Source organism: Rhagoletis zephyria, unplaced genomic scaffold (assembly GCF_001687245.7).
Source record: "Rhagoletis zephyria isolate East Lansing unplaced genomic scaffold, Rhagoletis_zephyria_1.1 Rzeph_scaffold_08712, whole genome shotgun sequence".
In the NCBI taxonomy this organism is placed as follows: domain Eukaryota; kingdom Metazoa; phylum Arthropoda; class Insecta; order Diptera; family Tephritidae; genus Rhagoletis; species Rhagoletis zephyria.
In genome coordinates this window covers 6,438-21,039 of record NW_016165792.1, presented here as the reverse complement: position 1 = coordinate 21,039, position 14,602 = coordinate 6,438, and the positions used below count along the sequence as shown (strand labels likewise).

At 40.8% G+C, this 14,602-nt stretch overlaps 3 protein-coding genes across 4 annotated transcripts in view; 1 reads left to right on the top strand and 2 right to left on the bottom strand.

The window, feature by feature from the left end:
* Positions 1-669: 669 nt before the first annotated feature.
* Positions 670-6,786, bottom strand: Als2 (Amyotrophic lateral sclerosis 2). 2 transcript variants are annotated; one of them, XM_017631376.1, is made up of 9 exons: positions 5,919-6,786; positions 4,085-5,860; positions 3,571-4,028; positions 3,369-3,514; positions 2,727-3,305; positions 2,170-2,664; positions 1,958-2,109; positions 1,708-1,883; positions 670-1,618 (listed from the first exon to the last, which is right to left on the bottom strand). In XM_017631376.1, the coding sequence occupies exons 1-9, from the start codon at positions 6,568-6,570 to the stop codon at positions 1,574-1,576; spliced, it is 4,479 nt and encodes a 1,492-aa protein (XP_017486865.1). In that variant the 5' UTR covers positions 6,571-6,786; the 3' UTR covers positions 670-1,573. The 2 variants fall into 2 exon arrangements, with proteins under 2 accessions (XP_017486865.1, XP_017486866.1); XM_017631377.1 differs by having other exon boundaries at positions 2,170-2,661.
* A 1,305-nt stretch (positions 6,787-8,091) lies between these two features.
* Positions 8,092-13,602, top strand: LOC108375278 (interaptin). The gene is made up of 6 exons (XM_017631375.1): positions 8,092-8,329; positions 8,637-8,765; positions 8,831-10,769; positions 10,832-12,507; positions 12,570-12,722; positions 12,789-13,602. The coding sequence occupies exons 3-6, from the start codon at positions 8,846-8,848 to the stop codon at positions 13,035-13,037; spliced, it is 4,002 nt and encodes a 1,333-aa protein (XP_017486864.1). The 5' UTR covers positions 8,092-8,329; positions 8,637-8,765; positions 8,831-8,845; the 3' UTR covers positions 13,038-13,602.
* Positions 13,603-13,937: 335 nt separating this feature from the next.
* LOC108375277 (uncharacterized) overlaps positions 13,938-14,602 on the bottom strand; it is a 6,442-nt gene continuing 5,777 nt past the window's right edge. The window contains exon 3 of the mRNA XM_017631374.1: positions 13,938-14,019. Within this exon, the coding sequence (XP_017486863.1) occupies positions 13,938-14,019 (82 nt within the window). The remainder of the gene's footprint in view (positions 14,020-14,602) is intronic.

Genomic DNA, 14,602 nt, shown 5'->3' with positions numbered 1-14,602 from the left:
TTATCATTACATTAGCTGAGAGTCGAATCAAAGGTGTGCACTTCAACAAATTGCTGTTACAATAAAGGACTTGACTGTTCCTACCTACAATTATCTCAGCACTGCATGGCTATTCTTTGTCAATGCTATCCGCCTTGTATAATAAATGAAATTAAAGTAAATGAAATTGCTTTAATATAAGAAATATTTTTATACCCGAGCGCACTTGTGCACAAGGGTATTATAACTTTGTTCACATAACGGTTGTTTGTAACAGGCAAAACGAATCGAGATAGATATAGACAAATGTATACATAAATGATCAGAATGAAAAGAGAAATCGATTAAGCGGTGACTGTCTGTCCGTCCGTCCGTCCGTCNCTCTTTGGGAGAGTAAGATACCTTATTCTCTGAATTTTGTTACTGGCTAGTTCTTACTAGTATTTGCATAGCGAACAGAGCTTAATTGCTTTGCCAATGACCATTTACACTTATCATTACATTAGCCGAGAGTCGAATCAAAGGTGTGCACTTCAACAAATTGCTGTTACAATAAAGGACTTGACTGTTCCTACCTACAATTATCTCAGCACTGCATGCCTATTCTTTGTCAATGCTATCCGCGTTGTACAATAAATGAAATTAAAAGAAATGAAATTGCTTTAATATAAGAAATATTTTTTTGTTTATTACAGTTCCAATTTACAACTTCCGATTCTTAAAATTTTCACAAGACACACGCTCCTACAAACCCCATAGGAACAGTAAAAAGTCTTGGCTGGAGTGTTTGGCCCATTCGTATGACAAGTCCAAGTCAGCTCCCTCTAATTCTGTCGTAACCCGTGGACGCAAGAGCGGCAGTATTTGAGCGGATATAATTTTGTATACCCTGTCCTCAGTATAATACTTTTCACCCCATACAAAATATGGACGAGGGCAATTGGTCGCTGTTCTTATCTTAGATTATTTCGACCAACGCATATTTTTGATAACAGATCTCTTTTATTGTATTGTGATAATTTTACATAATTTTACATTACATTGCATTGCTTCGTCCTTTACAATTCAGATCGATCTAATGCGTATCTTACATATTTTTCCCTTTAAATAAGTGGAATGTTAGTATTTACTTAACCTAAGTGTTTTAAAACTTTATACTTTATTACTAATAGATTAGGGAATATTTTCAGTATTTTAAATTAACAACAAATTTTATCAAATGTTTAAGCAATTAAAATATAAATACAGATACATATATGTACTGTTAATTACAAAACGATTTTCAATCTGAATTAAGCGATAGTTATATCTTTGCATTTCTGCTTTTTAAAGCCTTGAACTTCAACTTAACTTCCTATATATTGTATTAAACAATTTTAAACTCATTACTTGTGGTACATTTTTTTATACAATGCATAAATTTACCGAAAACACTTTACTTGGGCAATAACTTATAAGTTCAGATCTTACACTTTCGAATACATCTCCGCATGCTAAGAGTCTTCATTTTTCGGGTCCTCAACAACCAATACGCCTAAATAAGTAAATCTAAAAATATGTTGCGGATTTTGAGCGGGGGGTTGTGTTGACTAAATTACGTCTTATTTAGCGGCACCGCGGTGATATGCTCATAGGCAGCCTGCAAATAAATTGTGCAAAATCAACTGCTAATCTCCCGGCATATGCATTTGTATACATGTTTTACGTATGTACATATGTATATCTAACCTTGAGTGTGGTGTAGCAATAACCTGCAATGCCATTCATTTCGAATTGGAAATTAGTGCCGCCGGTCAAATCGTCCAGCAACGCTAATTCAGCACCTAAATGGGGTACAGCGGCGCGCAGCACCAGAAACAGGGTAAGTGGCATCATGCCATCGGCGGCCAATATCACAGAGTTCGCTAGAAAAGTATGTATATATTTTGAGTAAATTTATTATCGCATGCCGAGTTGTATCACAATTATAGAAACTCACCACTTGCAATTGTTTTGTGTGCGTCGGTAATTTGTTGTATGCAACGCTCTATCACAGTTAACATCGCTTTCGGGCTGTATTTCTCTTTGAGTTGTTTCAGAGTTTGTATTGCCTCCGCGTAGAGGGCATGTCGCACAATGGGTAGGAAAGAACTGTGGAATGGCAAAACAATCATATAACCAAAAAGATACTTTGACTGGCACCTCTCCTACCTTTCCAGCCCTAGACAAGTGGCCAGCTCGTCGTCCTTCAGCTTACTGGCATACATCAGATTCTGTCTATACATTTCGTCCTTCCCACTACACTTGTTCGCGTACAGCACAAACAATGTCGAATAGATACCTTCGCTGAGCACTATTGGGTAGAGCAGAGTGATGTGGGAAACCAATTCGCGCGTGCTCTCTATTAAGCAGTAATCATCGGGCAATGCGGGAAACATTTTTTGCACAAATCTATATACGCGTTTCGAAATGGATTCCCACTCGCGTATCGCTTGCTTTGCCAATATGGGTGTCGGCTTCACTTTCCAGCAGCCATATGAGGTGTAGAAGCAATTCGCTATGCGCTGATTTAGCAGATGTAATGGATGATAACGATCCTTGAATACTTGCTGTAGGTAGTCCTTGATGGCGGATACGTCCTGCTCTGTCAGTGAAGTGATGCCGAAGCTGGGCACAATTTCCAGTTCGTTTTGTGAGGTGAAACTGCTGGAGGGAAACATAGATTTTGGTAGAAGTTGAACATATTTAACGGCAATAAGACTCTTTACCTATTGTTATTAAAGCTTTCGCTTATATTTATTATACTGTCGAAGGATGAGCGTAAACTGGAGGTATTTGCATCGGTCAACCAATTGTTGATGGGCGCGATGAACAAACCACTAATCGAGTTGTGTTCGTCACTATTGTAGTGTGTAAAGCTTTGCGTGCCCCAAACGTTGTCAAAGTCATTTACATCTGCATCGTAGAGTGTCTCTTGTGAATGTGATCGCCGCGATTCAGTCAGACTGCTACTCAAATCAAGTATGCTCGACTTTGCAGTGGTGAGTAAGCTGTTTGTAGACTTGAGGCTGAGCTTGTCAAAGCTGTTGGAGAATCCAAGTGATATATTCTTGGCAAAATAACTGCGCGATGATTGATATGCCGTGTCCTGTTGCTCTAGCGTACGTTCTCGTTCCCGCTCCGAATGCATGTAAACGGAAATGCGGTTCCAGAGGGTATTTGTTGCGTTTACGCTGTCGTCAGTTTTTTTGTTGTTATTGCTGGCAGAGCCGAGAACCTCTTCCTCGAAATTATCAAACAGCGAGCGCCATTTTCGGCTGTTGTCCACAACAAATGACCCGATAGATCTGGAATGAAAGCACAACGTAATTCCCGGTATAATTTCAGTAAAAAACATAATCAAATCTTACTTCGGATATTTGGGGAAACGTCTATTCATGGCCATAGCACCAGAGACAATTCGCACATCGTGCCATGTGCCAGCTAATTGGCCGCTCAAAACATTGCCTACCATTTGACCGTTCTCGAATTCATCATTTTCGTTCATACCAGCATCCTATAACGAAGAGGCTTGAAAAAACCCAATTTTCTTTAAATTATATTCGCACTCACTTCAGTCTCAGACGCACCGGTAGGCAAGTAGTACACACCTTTCCCGATTGGTCCATCAACCGATAATTCCCCCTCATAGTAATAACCGTTCTCCAGAACAGCTATGCCGGTGCCAGCCAGCTCATCGTTCGTAAACAGGCCTTCGAAGTAGTCGCCATTCATGGTAATGCAAATTCCAGCACCCACGCGTTTATTGTCAGCAAACATGCCCATATACTTATCACCTGTTATCATATCGTCCAAAATGCCATAGCCACATTTGGCATTGGCCTGATATTCGCCAACGTAGGTGTAGCTGTTGCTACGCAGCATGCCGTGTCCGTGAAAAAGACCTTCGCAGAAATGGCCCTCGTAAATCTCATTCTCTTTCAGCTCATAGGTTCCATGGCCATGAAATTTACCACCCTTAAAATTGCCTTCATAAATTCCTACCGAGGGTATCACCATTTTGCCATAACCTTTTGAAATAAGAAATGTTTTAGGTTTGATAGCAACACAAGCCAATCAGTTTTACCTTCAATTTCACCATTGCGGATTTGCCCAAAGTAGACGCGTCCGTCGGGATACTCGAGATAGCAGTTTCCATGCAATAACCCGTTTCTCCAGCGACCACACGCGTGTACTCCGGCATACTTGGCATGGTTGCGGCTGAAAACGTGAGCTGTTGTGCGCACGCTCGACAGTTTGGTGTCAGACGAACGGCCGAGCGCCGCTTTCACAGCGGATTCTATTTGATCAAACCAAAGTTTTTTGTCGTGATGTGTTCGCGCAAGTAATGTAAACGTGCGTTCCGGCGTGGTTATGCGCAAAGCGGTGTCATTTTCCATCTTCAGCCAGAGAGTAACCAAAGGATAGGTATACAAGTGGCTGCCAACCTGGCAGAAGCAATCGGAAAACAAGATAAATGTGGTACTAGACATGCTCATTGTAGTGTGTGCCAATTTCAGGGGCACCGTTGATGAGGCGAGTATGACACGGCGCTGTTTGCGGCGGAAATGCCTTATTTTGGAGTTGCGTTCATTTCGTTGCCAAAACTCGAAGGTGTTTTCCGCAAGTTCTAAATCGATACGTTGCTGTCGGCTGAAGCTATCCCAAGCGTAAAGATGTTCTGTGAATTCAGGACGTATTTTTATGAGTTGTTCGAGGAATTGCACGTAATGGGGGAACGCTTGAAATGGCTGCTGACAGATGCGCACCAAGTCAACGTTGTGCTCATGTTTACCAGGCAGTAGTGGTACGCTAGACAAATTGTTATATAGTTTCGAAGCCTCCGTGAAGCCATCGACCGAGTAAAGGTCACAATAAACTTTTGTGTACTGCGTAAACAATTCAATACACTCGCGGTAGTGCTGGACAAACACTAACTCTGCGGGATTAGTGAAATCTGAGCGGTAGAAGTCCTCAAAGGAACGCAGGGTACAAGCGATCAGGTACAAAAGTTTGTGGTAGCTGTTACATATGTGTTGCAGCTGCTTCAGCACTAATGCAGTACTCTTCTGCTGGAAAAGCTCAATCATCTGTATACCATGACGATACCTTAGTAGCAGCTTAAGTTGCTGCTGAAGACCGGTGTAATAAGCGTGGAACTGGCGTTGAAACTTACGACGGTTCTGCAAAGTATAGGTCGCTGAAGCGAGCACTAAAGGAATGGTTTTTCGATTTGTAGCATCGCGCATATTTAAAGTCAGTAGATGTTGTTCAAAGCTGGATAGCTGGTGCTCCTTTAGTTGTACCTCACCGCGGGCATTTAAAAGAACAGTTTGAAAATCGCCGCAGCAGGCATTGAGAATATTTCGTTGAGTGATCTCCAGCTCCACTTTGTCCAATTTCAGTTCTGCTGGCGAACTAATATTAGATAGTTCTTTCTGGTTATTGAGTTGCTGCTGTGTATTAAGACCCCAGTGGAATAGTCTACCATCTAGAGTTCGAGCAACACTGTGTTCTCGCCCTGCAGCTACACTACAAACACCCAGCGCTTCTAACTTTTGCAAATAGTTTAATGCGTTGCGTTTGATGTGATCGCCAGTGCCCAGAAGTCCACCATTTTCTGCGCCAAAGGTACACACTTGAGTGTGCACCAAAGCGTAACCTTGTTTTATTATTTCTCTAAGGCAATAGTCAATGTCTTCCTGCTGGGTGTGGCTCGACTTAGTGCTGCTGTAGGACCGCATTGACGAGTTGGAATTAACTTCAAGTTTTTTGTCTCTAGCTTCTTCGGCGCTGGTACTCTCAACTTCCAAGTAGTTACTGTGGTGCATTGGTGCAGGTGATGGAGAATGTGTTGAAGTAGCTGAGCAGAAAAAACGCATTTAATAACCACAAAAATTATATACAATTGTTATATTTACAAGCATGATTTGGTTGACGCTTGCTGCTGAACAGTTCTAAGGGGTCTTCCTGTGTAGGATAGGCGCGTTGCAATAATAAAACAAAAAACTCATCGCCTGCTACGAGATCCAGTATTTCCTTATTGCCATAGATGAGACGCATGTGCTTAGGCTGTACTTCTGCGTTAAATACCTCTCCGCAACTACCCATTGCATACAGCTCCCCTGTGCGTGTCATAAAGATTACACCTCGGGAAGCACAGCATATACGCTCAATGAGTATGCCTTCTTCAGAGAGTTCAAGGGGGTCAAAGGAAAGAGTTTGCCATGTCTCTGATCCCGAGTTTATGATGTCGGTATTTTTTAAGTATTGCGTTTGCACTTCCCCTTCAGTAGTAGCCACAAACAACTGACTCATATGTCGACAGTAAGCCACATCCGCTATTTTTGTTCGGAGCAACTGAACTTGCAATGTATCAGCAGACTCTAGCGCCTGTGAAGCCATGAAGAGTGATCCGTCAGCAGTTAGAAGAAAAAGTAAATCTGGCTTATCTACAGCACATAGACGGACGGCTGGTTGCCGCTCGAGCGCAGGCACAGAAGTCCACTGTAGGTGCTGCGCCACACCCTCTCTGTAGATTATGAATGGCTCTTGTGTGCACTCCTCTGCCATTGTCAAACTGGAGCGATGAGNGGAATTTTACACAATCTTAAATCTAAATCTTATTCTTGTCTTGGCATGATTTTGCATTTACATGCATTTAAGTTGGTTGCATGTTTACTTTATTACTGAATTTTTTTATTTTCTTTCTTATGACATCTGAGTACACAATTATGTGGAAATTCGATGATATTTTATATTTTTCGCGTAAAAAATAAATAAAATCAGCACAAATCACAATATAGACAGTAACCAACCTTTTTGGGTTGTTGTTGTAGTAGTCGTTGTTGTTGTAGTTAAATTCACTCCTGAGGAAGGCACGGGGTTGTGTGCTGCTATTTAATGGCCTTTCTCAGACTTTTTCTTAGATTTCAGGGTTGTGTGGCAGCGCTCCGAGCGTTGGGATAGTAATTTCATGTCAATTAGTAGAAAAGATCCATGTTGAAAAAACTTTTTATTATGGCGAGAAAAATTTACATTTCTGCTGTGCCAATTCGTTACCTTTTCGCAGCTGGAAATTTTTGACAGTTGCTCTGGTTCAAAAGAAGTTGAGCAATTAAAATCAGAAATTATACAAAAAAGACTTGTCTTTACTGACATTTATTCTTCTAGAACTAAAAGCCATGAATTTATTAGACGCCTTAGTAATAAAATCGAACCATCAGGCCGGGTTGAAAATTTTCATTCACCTCATAGTTAACAAAAATTTACAATCCGTAGTACTTTTATATCAATTCTCAAATGCGTTTAATTTAAATCGTTTAGAAAATGCGTCATTGATGTATACCAGTTTATGTGGAATTATTCAATAAATTTCGTTTTACACTATACTTTTTGAAACTATTTGGAGTTAATTATTTTTTGGTGATTAAAAGCAACCCTGCGTGCTTGGAAGGCGTGTGTACCAATAGTTTCATCCCTAGCATATTCATCCCCGAGGAAGGCAGTCGCCAAATTCACCGAAGGTTGTTTACTGGTTATATTGTGGCACAAAGAGAAATCAATTAACTGCGTTTCAAAACAATCAGGCGATGACAGCGAAGGTATACCAAATAAAAACAAAATGCAGAAAACAGCTGATTTGCGAAGATCTGTTGAAAAGAAAGTACAAAATGTCCCGTACAGGCTTACGGCGTGTTTACAATGGACAATAGCTGTGTTTCACAACGAAAAACTATTGAAAATTTTAACGCACACACTAGAAAAAAATATCTATAACAAAAGCGATAATAATATGGATAGAAAAATCGATAAAAATAAGGGAAGGAATGCACAATACCTATTGCTATCGAATTAAAAAAAATAGGATCGATTGAGACCATTGAGGTGATCATAACGATATCAAAGAAGGTAAAACTATTTCTATATATATATTCTATAGATTTACCTTCTTTGGTTACTGGAGAGTTGCTAGCAAGTTACTGGATAATTTGTAAACAAACACAACTATTAAAAAGATAGTCATTAGGTAGAGGTTTATTTATGAAAGCGTCATTTTATAAAGCTCTTTAAACCTACTTAATTTTTTATGAATAACGCCATTAATTTTTTGCTCGCTTTTAAAACCGAAATAACCATAGTGCCAATATGAGGTAATTCAGTGGCAACGCTGCACAGGTAACAGTAATCAGCTGTTTCCGCGAAGGCGAATTGTGTACGTCACAAATAGAAAAAAAGGAAAAATGTGAAAATAGTGAAAGAAAACAGAAGTTAAAAACTTGAAAAACAAGAAAATTTGTGAAAATTAATTTACAACGCTATTATAGTCTAGGTAAAGATTTATATGTTTATATAATTCGGTAGGATGCTCAGACAAGAGTGGATGGTACACTGCAATTAAGCGAACAAAACTTGATCAAGAAATGATGTCAGCCGCACCAAAATAAACCAGACTCGACAAGTAAGACTTATTTGCATAATTATATGAACAGATTTATAATTAAATCATATTTGATATTCGAATAGAACCACAAATAGCTAATGATGAATTTGGAGGGAATTTCACAGCCTCCAGTGGGGGCTCCTTCTCAGATGGACGACGATACCGAAGGCGATTTGGTGNCGCTATTATTGTCTAGGTGTAGATTTATATGTTTATATAATTCGGTAGGATGCACAGACAAGAGTGGATGGAACACTGCAATGAAGCGAACAAAACTTGATCAAGAAATGATGTCAGCCGCACCAAAATAAACCAGACTCGACAAGTAAGACTTATTTGCATAATTATATGTACAGATTTATAATTAAATCATATTTGATATTCGAATAGAACCACAAATAGCTAATGATGAATTTGGAGGGAATTTCACAGCCTCCAGTGGGGGCTCCTTCTCAGATGGACGACGATACCGAAGGCGATTTGGTGGTCGTGTCAACTGTCGAAACGGAAAACTCTTCTTCCTCCATGCGTATACCTAACAGTTCAGATTTGTCGGAAAAGTCTGCCACTAGTGAAACGAGAAGTGGTGTTTTAACATATGATTCTGGGAATTACTCTACCAGTTCTATTACCAGTGAAATAACCTGCCCATTAGATGCTGAACTACATAACCATTGCCAGCATGTACATACGCTGTTGAGAGAGAGGGATCACGCTCTATTCCTGGCTATGCAAGATGTGCGCAAGATGCGAAGCGAACTTGAACGACTTAATAAGTCGGAGGGATGGTACAAAAAAGAACTGCGATCGCAAAAACGGACACGACTGGAAGCAATCGAACGGCTATATGCTCAAGAGCGCAAGTACATGCAAGAGAATCAACATTTACAACGTGAGTGTATGCGTCTTTATGGCAAATGTGGTCAAATAGAAAAGGAAACACAGGCTAAACAGGATAAAGCTGTGCAAAAGCTAGTCGAGAATGAAGAACAGATGAGTAGAATAGAGAGCGCTGATAAAGAATTCAACTCGTTCGAATTAGATCAGCAGCGGTCTTTGATTGACGATCAACAAAAGTTAATCAACGTTTTGCGAAAACAGAAGCAAGCTTTGCTGGAAGATTTAAGAAGACTGAACGAAGAAAAAGACACCAAGGTTCTGCAGCTGCAAGAAACACTCGCAGGAGTTGAAGTGGAAAATACACGCATGACAGCGCAGTGCATGCGACTACTGACCGAAAGACAAGTATTAGAAGACACTCTTCAAGCAAAAGATGCAGTGCTGGATGCAGAAAATGTCGAAAAGCTAAAAATGCAAACTCTTATTGTAGAGCTGGAAGAGCAGTGCAACCGACAAAAACAAATGCTAGCCCGCAAAGAACATGAAGTTCACGAAATTCAACAAAAATTTAAAAACAATATTGAACACGAAACAAACATGGATGAAGTACATCGATTGAGCGTTTCATATCACTGTGAGATTAATGCTAAAACTGACGAAATTACTTCCCTCAAGAAGTCGTTGCGCGCAGTTCAAATCGAGTTGAGTACTTTAACTGAGCTACAGTCACAGAATGAGGAGCAAGCGCGGCACATAGAGCAACTAAACTTTACTTTAGAAGCCCGACAATGCGAATTATCAAATCTTCAGGAAACTGACGAAGAAAAAACGCAACAAATTACTGAACTACAGCGAAACTTAGAAAAGGCGCGAGCTCAACACGACGTCATAATCGAAAGTCTGAATTCTGCAGAATCAAGTCTAAAAAATGTCAATCGGGAACTGATCGCCTTGCACGAGCAATATGCCAATATGTGTGCGCTTTGTGAGCGCACACGTTTTGAACTGGAGTTACTGGAAATTGAAAAGGGTAAGCTCCAGTTCCAAGCAGATGGCGATAAGCGCGAAATCCATCTGCTTCGCGATAAGCTGAAAGACTATATGGAACATACAGAGAAGTTGGGCGCCAAAATAAACGAGTTTGAAGCGAAATTGAAACACTCGCAGACTGAAAAGGACGAATTGCTATTTAAATTGAGAGAATTTGAGAGAAAATTTACTTTGGAAGGGAAACCACATAAGGAAAGTGGGAAAGAAGAAGAAGTCGGATCGGAATTCAAAGGTGACATAAACCGAGTCGGCAATACACAGGATTTTTTAAGGGAACATGAAAGTGATGAAGTGGATACAGGAAGAAAAAATCTAAACGAAGAGGACGATAGTGGGTTTTTGGACGCAAGCGGAAACAGCGTAAATGAAAAAAATGACAATGTTGGAAAAAATCGTTCAGATTCAGGACCTTCAAGAATTTCAGTGTGTTCCAATAAAGGTACAACTTTTTTTGCTATCATCGCTTTATTCTTTATCTTTCCATTTATTTTTGTTTTTAAGATTTATCCATAATTAGTGGTTATGATGCGGAGGAATGTGTTGGTATTATGGGACACCCAGAGCAGCTATTGCAAAACTTGGACAACCAAAACCTTCTTTCTTTGGAAAAGAAACGAATTTTGGAAGCTTTTGAAACTCTTATCAAAAGCGAAAATACTCCTCAAGAAATGTCACTCAACGCCCAAGAAATCTCGGAATTAAAAAAATTGGTCGTAGAAAACCAAAAACTAAAAAATCTGCTGACAACTGCTAAGAAGCAAACAGCAGAAGTTGAACCACTAAAACTCGCTTTAACAGCAAGAAATCAAAAATGTTCTGAATTACAAGAATGTGCTAGCACCTGCAGTGAAGAACTGGGAAAGCTGCAGGAGAAGCTGCTGGAAAGTCATGAGCAGCACCAGAAAAGCAAAAACGAGCAAGAGAGTCGTTACAGAGGTCAATTGGACGCCTACGAAGAAACTATTCAATTACTGCAAGAAGAAAATAAACGATTGCTGAACGAATTGCAAACCGTTTTGGTGGCGAAAAGTGATTTTGCAAATAAGCTTTCACAACAACAGGGGATTGTTCAAGAATTGAGAGGCAAATTAGATGCTCTTCAAACAAACGAAATTCCCCGTGTAATTGAAAACGCACATGAAGGGAGAGAAATCCTCAATTTGAGGTCTCATGTGAAAGAACTCGAAAGGCGTTTACAGGTAGCGATGCGCACCGACGAGGAGCGACGTAACGAAAGAGTGCGACTTATACGAAAATTGCTGGAGCAGCAAAATAGCAAAGTGAAGCAGCTGACCGATTCCCAAGAGCAATGGGAAGAGTTGCTGTTGGCGCTGCAAGCCGCACAAAAATTAGAGGAAAATACGAGGGCCGAGTTGCAGTTGAAACACGCTGAGCTGGAAGAGTTGAATGCACTTTTTGCTGAACAGAATGAAGAGCTGCGACGGCTACAAGAAACCACGCTAACCGATGAAGTTAATAGAGATCCAGCTGAAATTGAGGAAACGCGTCGCATATTCCAGCAACAGGTGGAGGAGTTGCAAGCTAATCTTGGTGCTCAGCTGACAGATAGCCAGGAAAAGCAACGCAAAATCGAAGAATTGCAAGGCAAAAACGAACGCCTCGAACGCCAGCTTAATGAAGATTACGCCGCGGAAGTAGCAAAAAACCAGAGACAAATGCGCGCGCTGCAAACTAAAATGGACGCGATACAGGCAGAGCGTAATAATCATTCAGAGCGAGTGACTGAAATGGAGACCGAATTGCAACAGCTGAAGAAAAGTAAACGGGAACGGCTCTTGTTGCCACCAGAATTTGTGGTTGTAGCACCCCGATCAGTCCCCATGGGGAGTAGCTCCGACGACGTTTCATCTCTTTCAAGCAATGGCAATGGACACCTGAGCAACAGTGATTCTGACAACAACGATCGCATGCGAATACTAACGAAGGTGCTCGAAGCAGAGTATAGGCGCAAAATGAAGCGCTACGATTTGCACATACACACTCTGTTGTGCAACATAAAAAAACTGAAAAAGGCTTTACGTGCGGCTGAGCAGCGCGCAACAAATTTGAGCATAGAGCAGAGTACGACGATGCAGGAGCTGCGAAGCCTGCAGTTGACCAGACGGCAGCTGGAGGAGATGCGTTTGAAGTGTGAGCAAAACCAAAGCACAATAAAGGTACGCCCAATGCTGATTAACACCATTTTGTATGCACACAACTTTATACTCTTCTCAATTAGGCACTCGAGCAGGCTCTAGAAATGGAGCGTAAAAAATTTGAGGCCTCTGACTTGGGCAAGGCGACGACGTACACATGCCAATCAGCAGCTCTAGCGCAGCAGCGAGACGAACCGGCGCACGAAGTAGCCAATCTAATAGATGATTATAAAAAGGTGCCAATTCCATTTTAATTTTGATTTACAACAATTTTAATGATAAAACCTAATTTTCTTTTGCAGTTAATCCAACAATCGGCGTTGGCGACACAACGCCCGAAAACCAGCACCATCCTTGACCTTATACAACGTAGCAATCAGTGTGTGCCAAATTTAAATAAACTCGAAGCTAGCGTTTACGGCCTGCGCAGTGATTTGGAGCACTTCGTTAGTGCGCACGCCACATTAAATATGTCGCAAATACAGAGCGGAAACAAACTGGAGGGTCCATCACTAATGGAAGAGCTGCGCGCTGCGGCAGAAAGCTACTAAATTTGTAGTAAACTGCTTCCAACTTCTTCTTGCTGTGCATAAAATGCAAACAAACATTGCCAAAATTCAGTTCAACTATTCTATGTATACTTGTTTTATAGTATTTTTACATCGGCTGTTTTTAGATTTTTGTTCTATACATTTATTTATGATAATTTTGCACAAAGTACATCCTTTTAAATATTAAAAGTGCTAATTTTTTTTAAGCTTTCACTTACTTTAAGCTCTTCGAATAGTCAGCGGGTGGTGAGGCATTATAAGCGACACTTGACTATTGGACAAATGGACGCCAGTTAGGCCACAGACAAGACCTTTGGCTGAGTATATAGATGCATATGTATGTATGTATATGTATTTTTTATTTAAATTATAATGTGAATGCTCTTTTTGTCATAGATATCCAACATGTTTATAAAAATTAAAATTTCATGTAACAAAATAAATAATAATAATAATATTTTAGCGCTAACACTTTCGCTAAGTGTATGGCCGCGCTTCTACTCATATTTTCGCTTCCGAGCGGCAAATGGATTTTAAGAAGATTTTCATGAAAGAAACACACTCGCAGGTTATTCATTACTTGCCGGGGGGCGACCACTGTTAGAAAGAACTTTTTATAATTTAGATCTTGCTCGGACCAGGTATCGAACCCGGGTCCTGCAAAGTTGTAGTAGACACCTCTATTATTACTGGCCTCGTATTATTACCGTTCTTTCTGGCTGGGTTAAGGACCCACGTAAAAAGTAATTCCATTGAAAATTTTTTTTACAGTCCCAACTTAAGCCCGGCTGGTTAATTTCCTCAGGAAGCCTGTGGTTGACTAGAGAACAGCCAGGTGTACCTTTGCGACGTCTACTGCAGCTGCAATAAAATGGAGCGCATGACCGTTTCTAGGAAATTTTAAAGCTCGTTATCCCTGCGACAACCTAAAATCGTGCTGGCCTCTTCAATGGCATGGCGAACAAGGAAGCGATCCTTGGTCCTAGCGTTGCAAAATTTAGCATACCCGAAGAAATCTTCGCTAACGATCTAGTGATGATTGACTTCGCCGGGGTCTGAAACAGGAAAGTGTGTAGCGACACGTTGCCGCGTAAGAAATCCACCACCGGATCGAAAAACGAGAATCGAGCAGGTGATGAGAGACGGAAGACACGTTTCTAGTGTTAGCTGTATGTACGATTCAAGGACCTAACATCGACCCGTATCAATCGTATTGCGTGAAAGAGTCGAGCCGAACGTCAACTAACTGGTTTGGCCTTATGAGTGTGACATTAGACCAATTTCGGGAAAGACTACCGAGATAAATGTCGTCATAAACCATAATTTTGTCGATGAATTTGGTATCCCCGCGAAACTAATACAGCTGTGTTAAACGACGTTGAGGGATACCACCAGCTCTTATACGTTAACTCCAAGAGCAATCAGCTTCGTTGCAAGTGTCGTATCTTGCATAGAACCACAATTGTCGATAGAGTACAGACAGTCGCGTCTACGTAACCGGAACGACCCAGATCTATATCTGGCCAAGGACTGTCACTCCAGCAACACTCCCCAAAAAGTCTTTG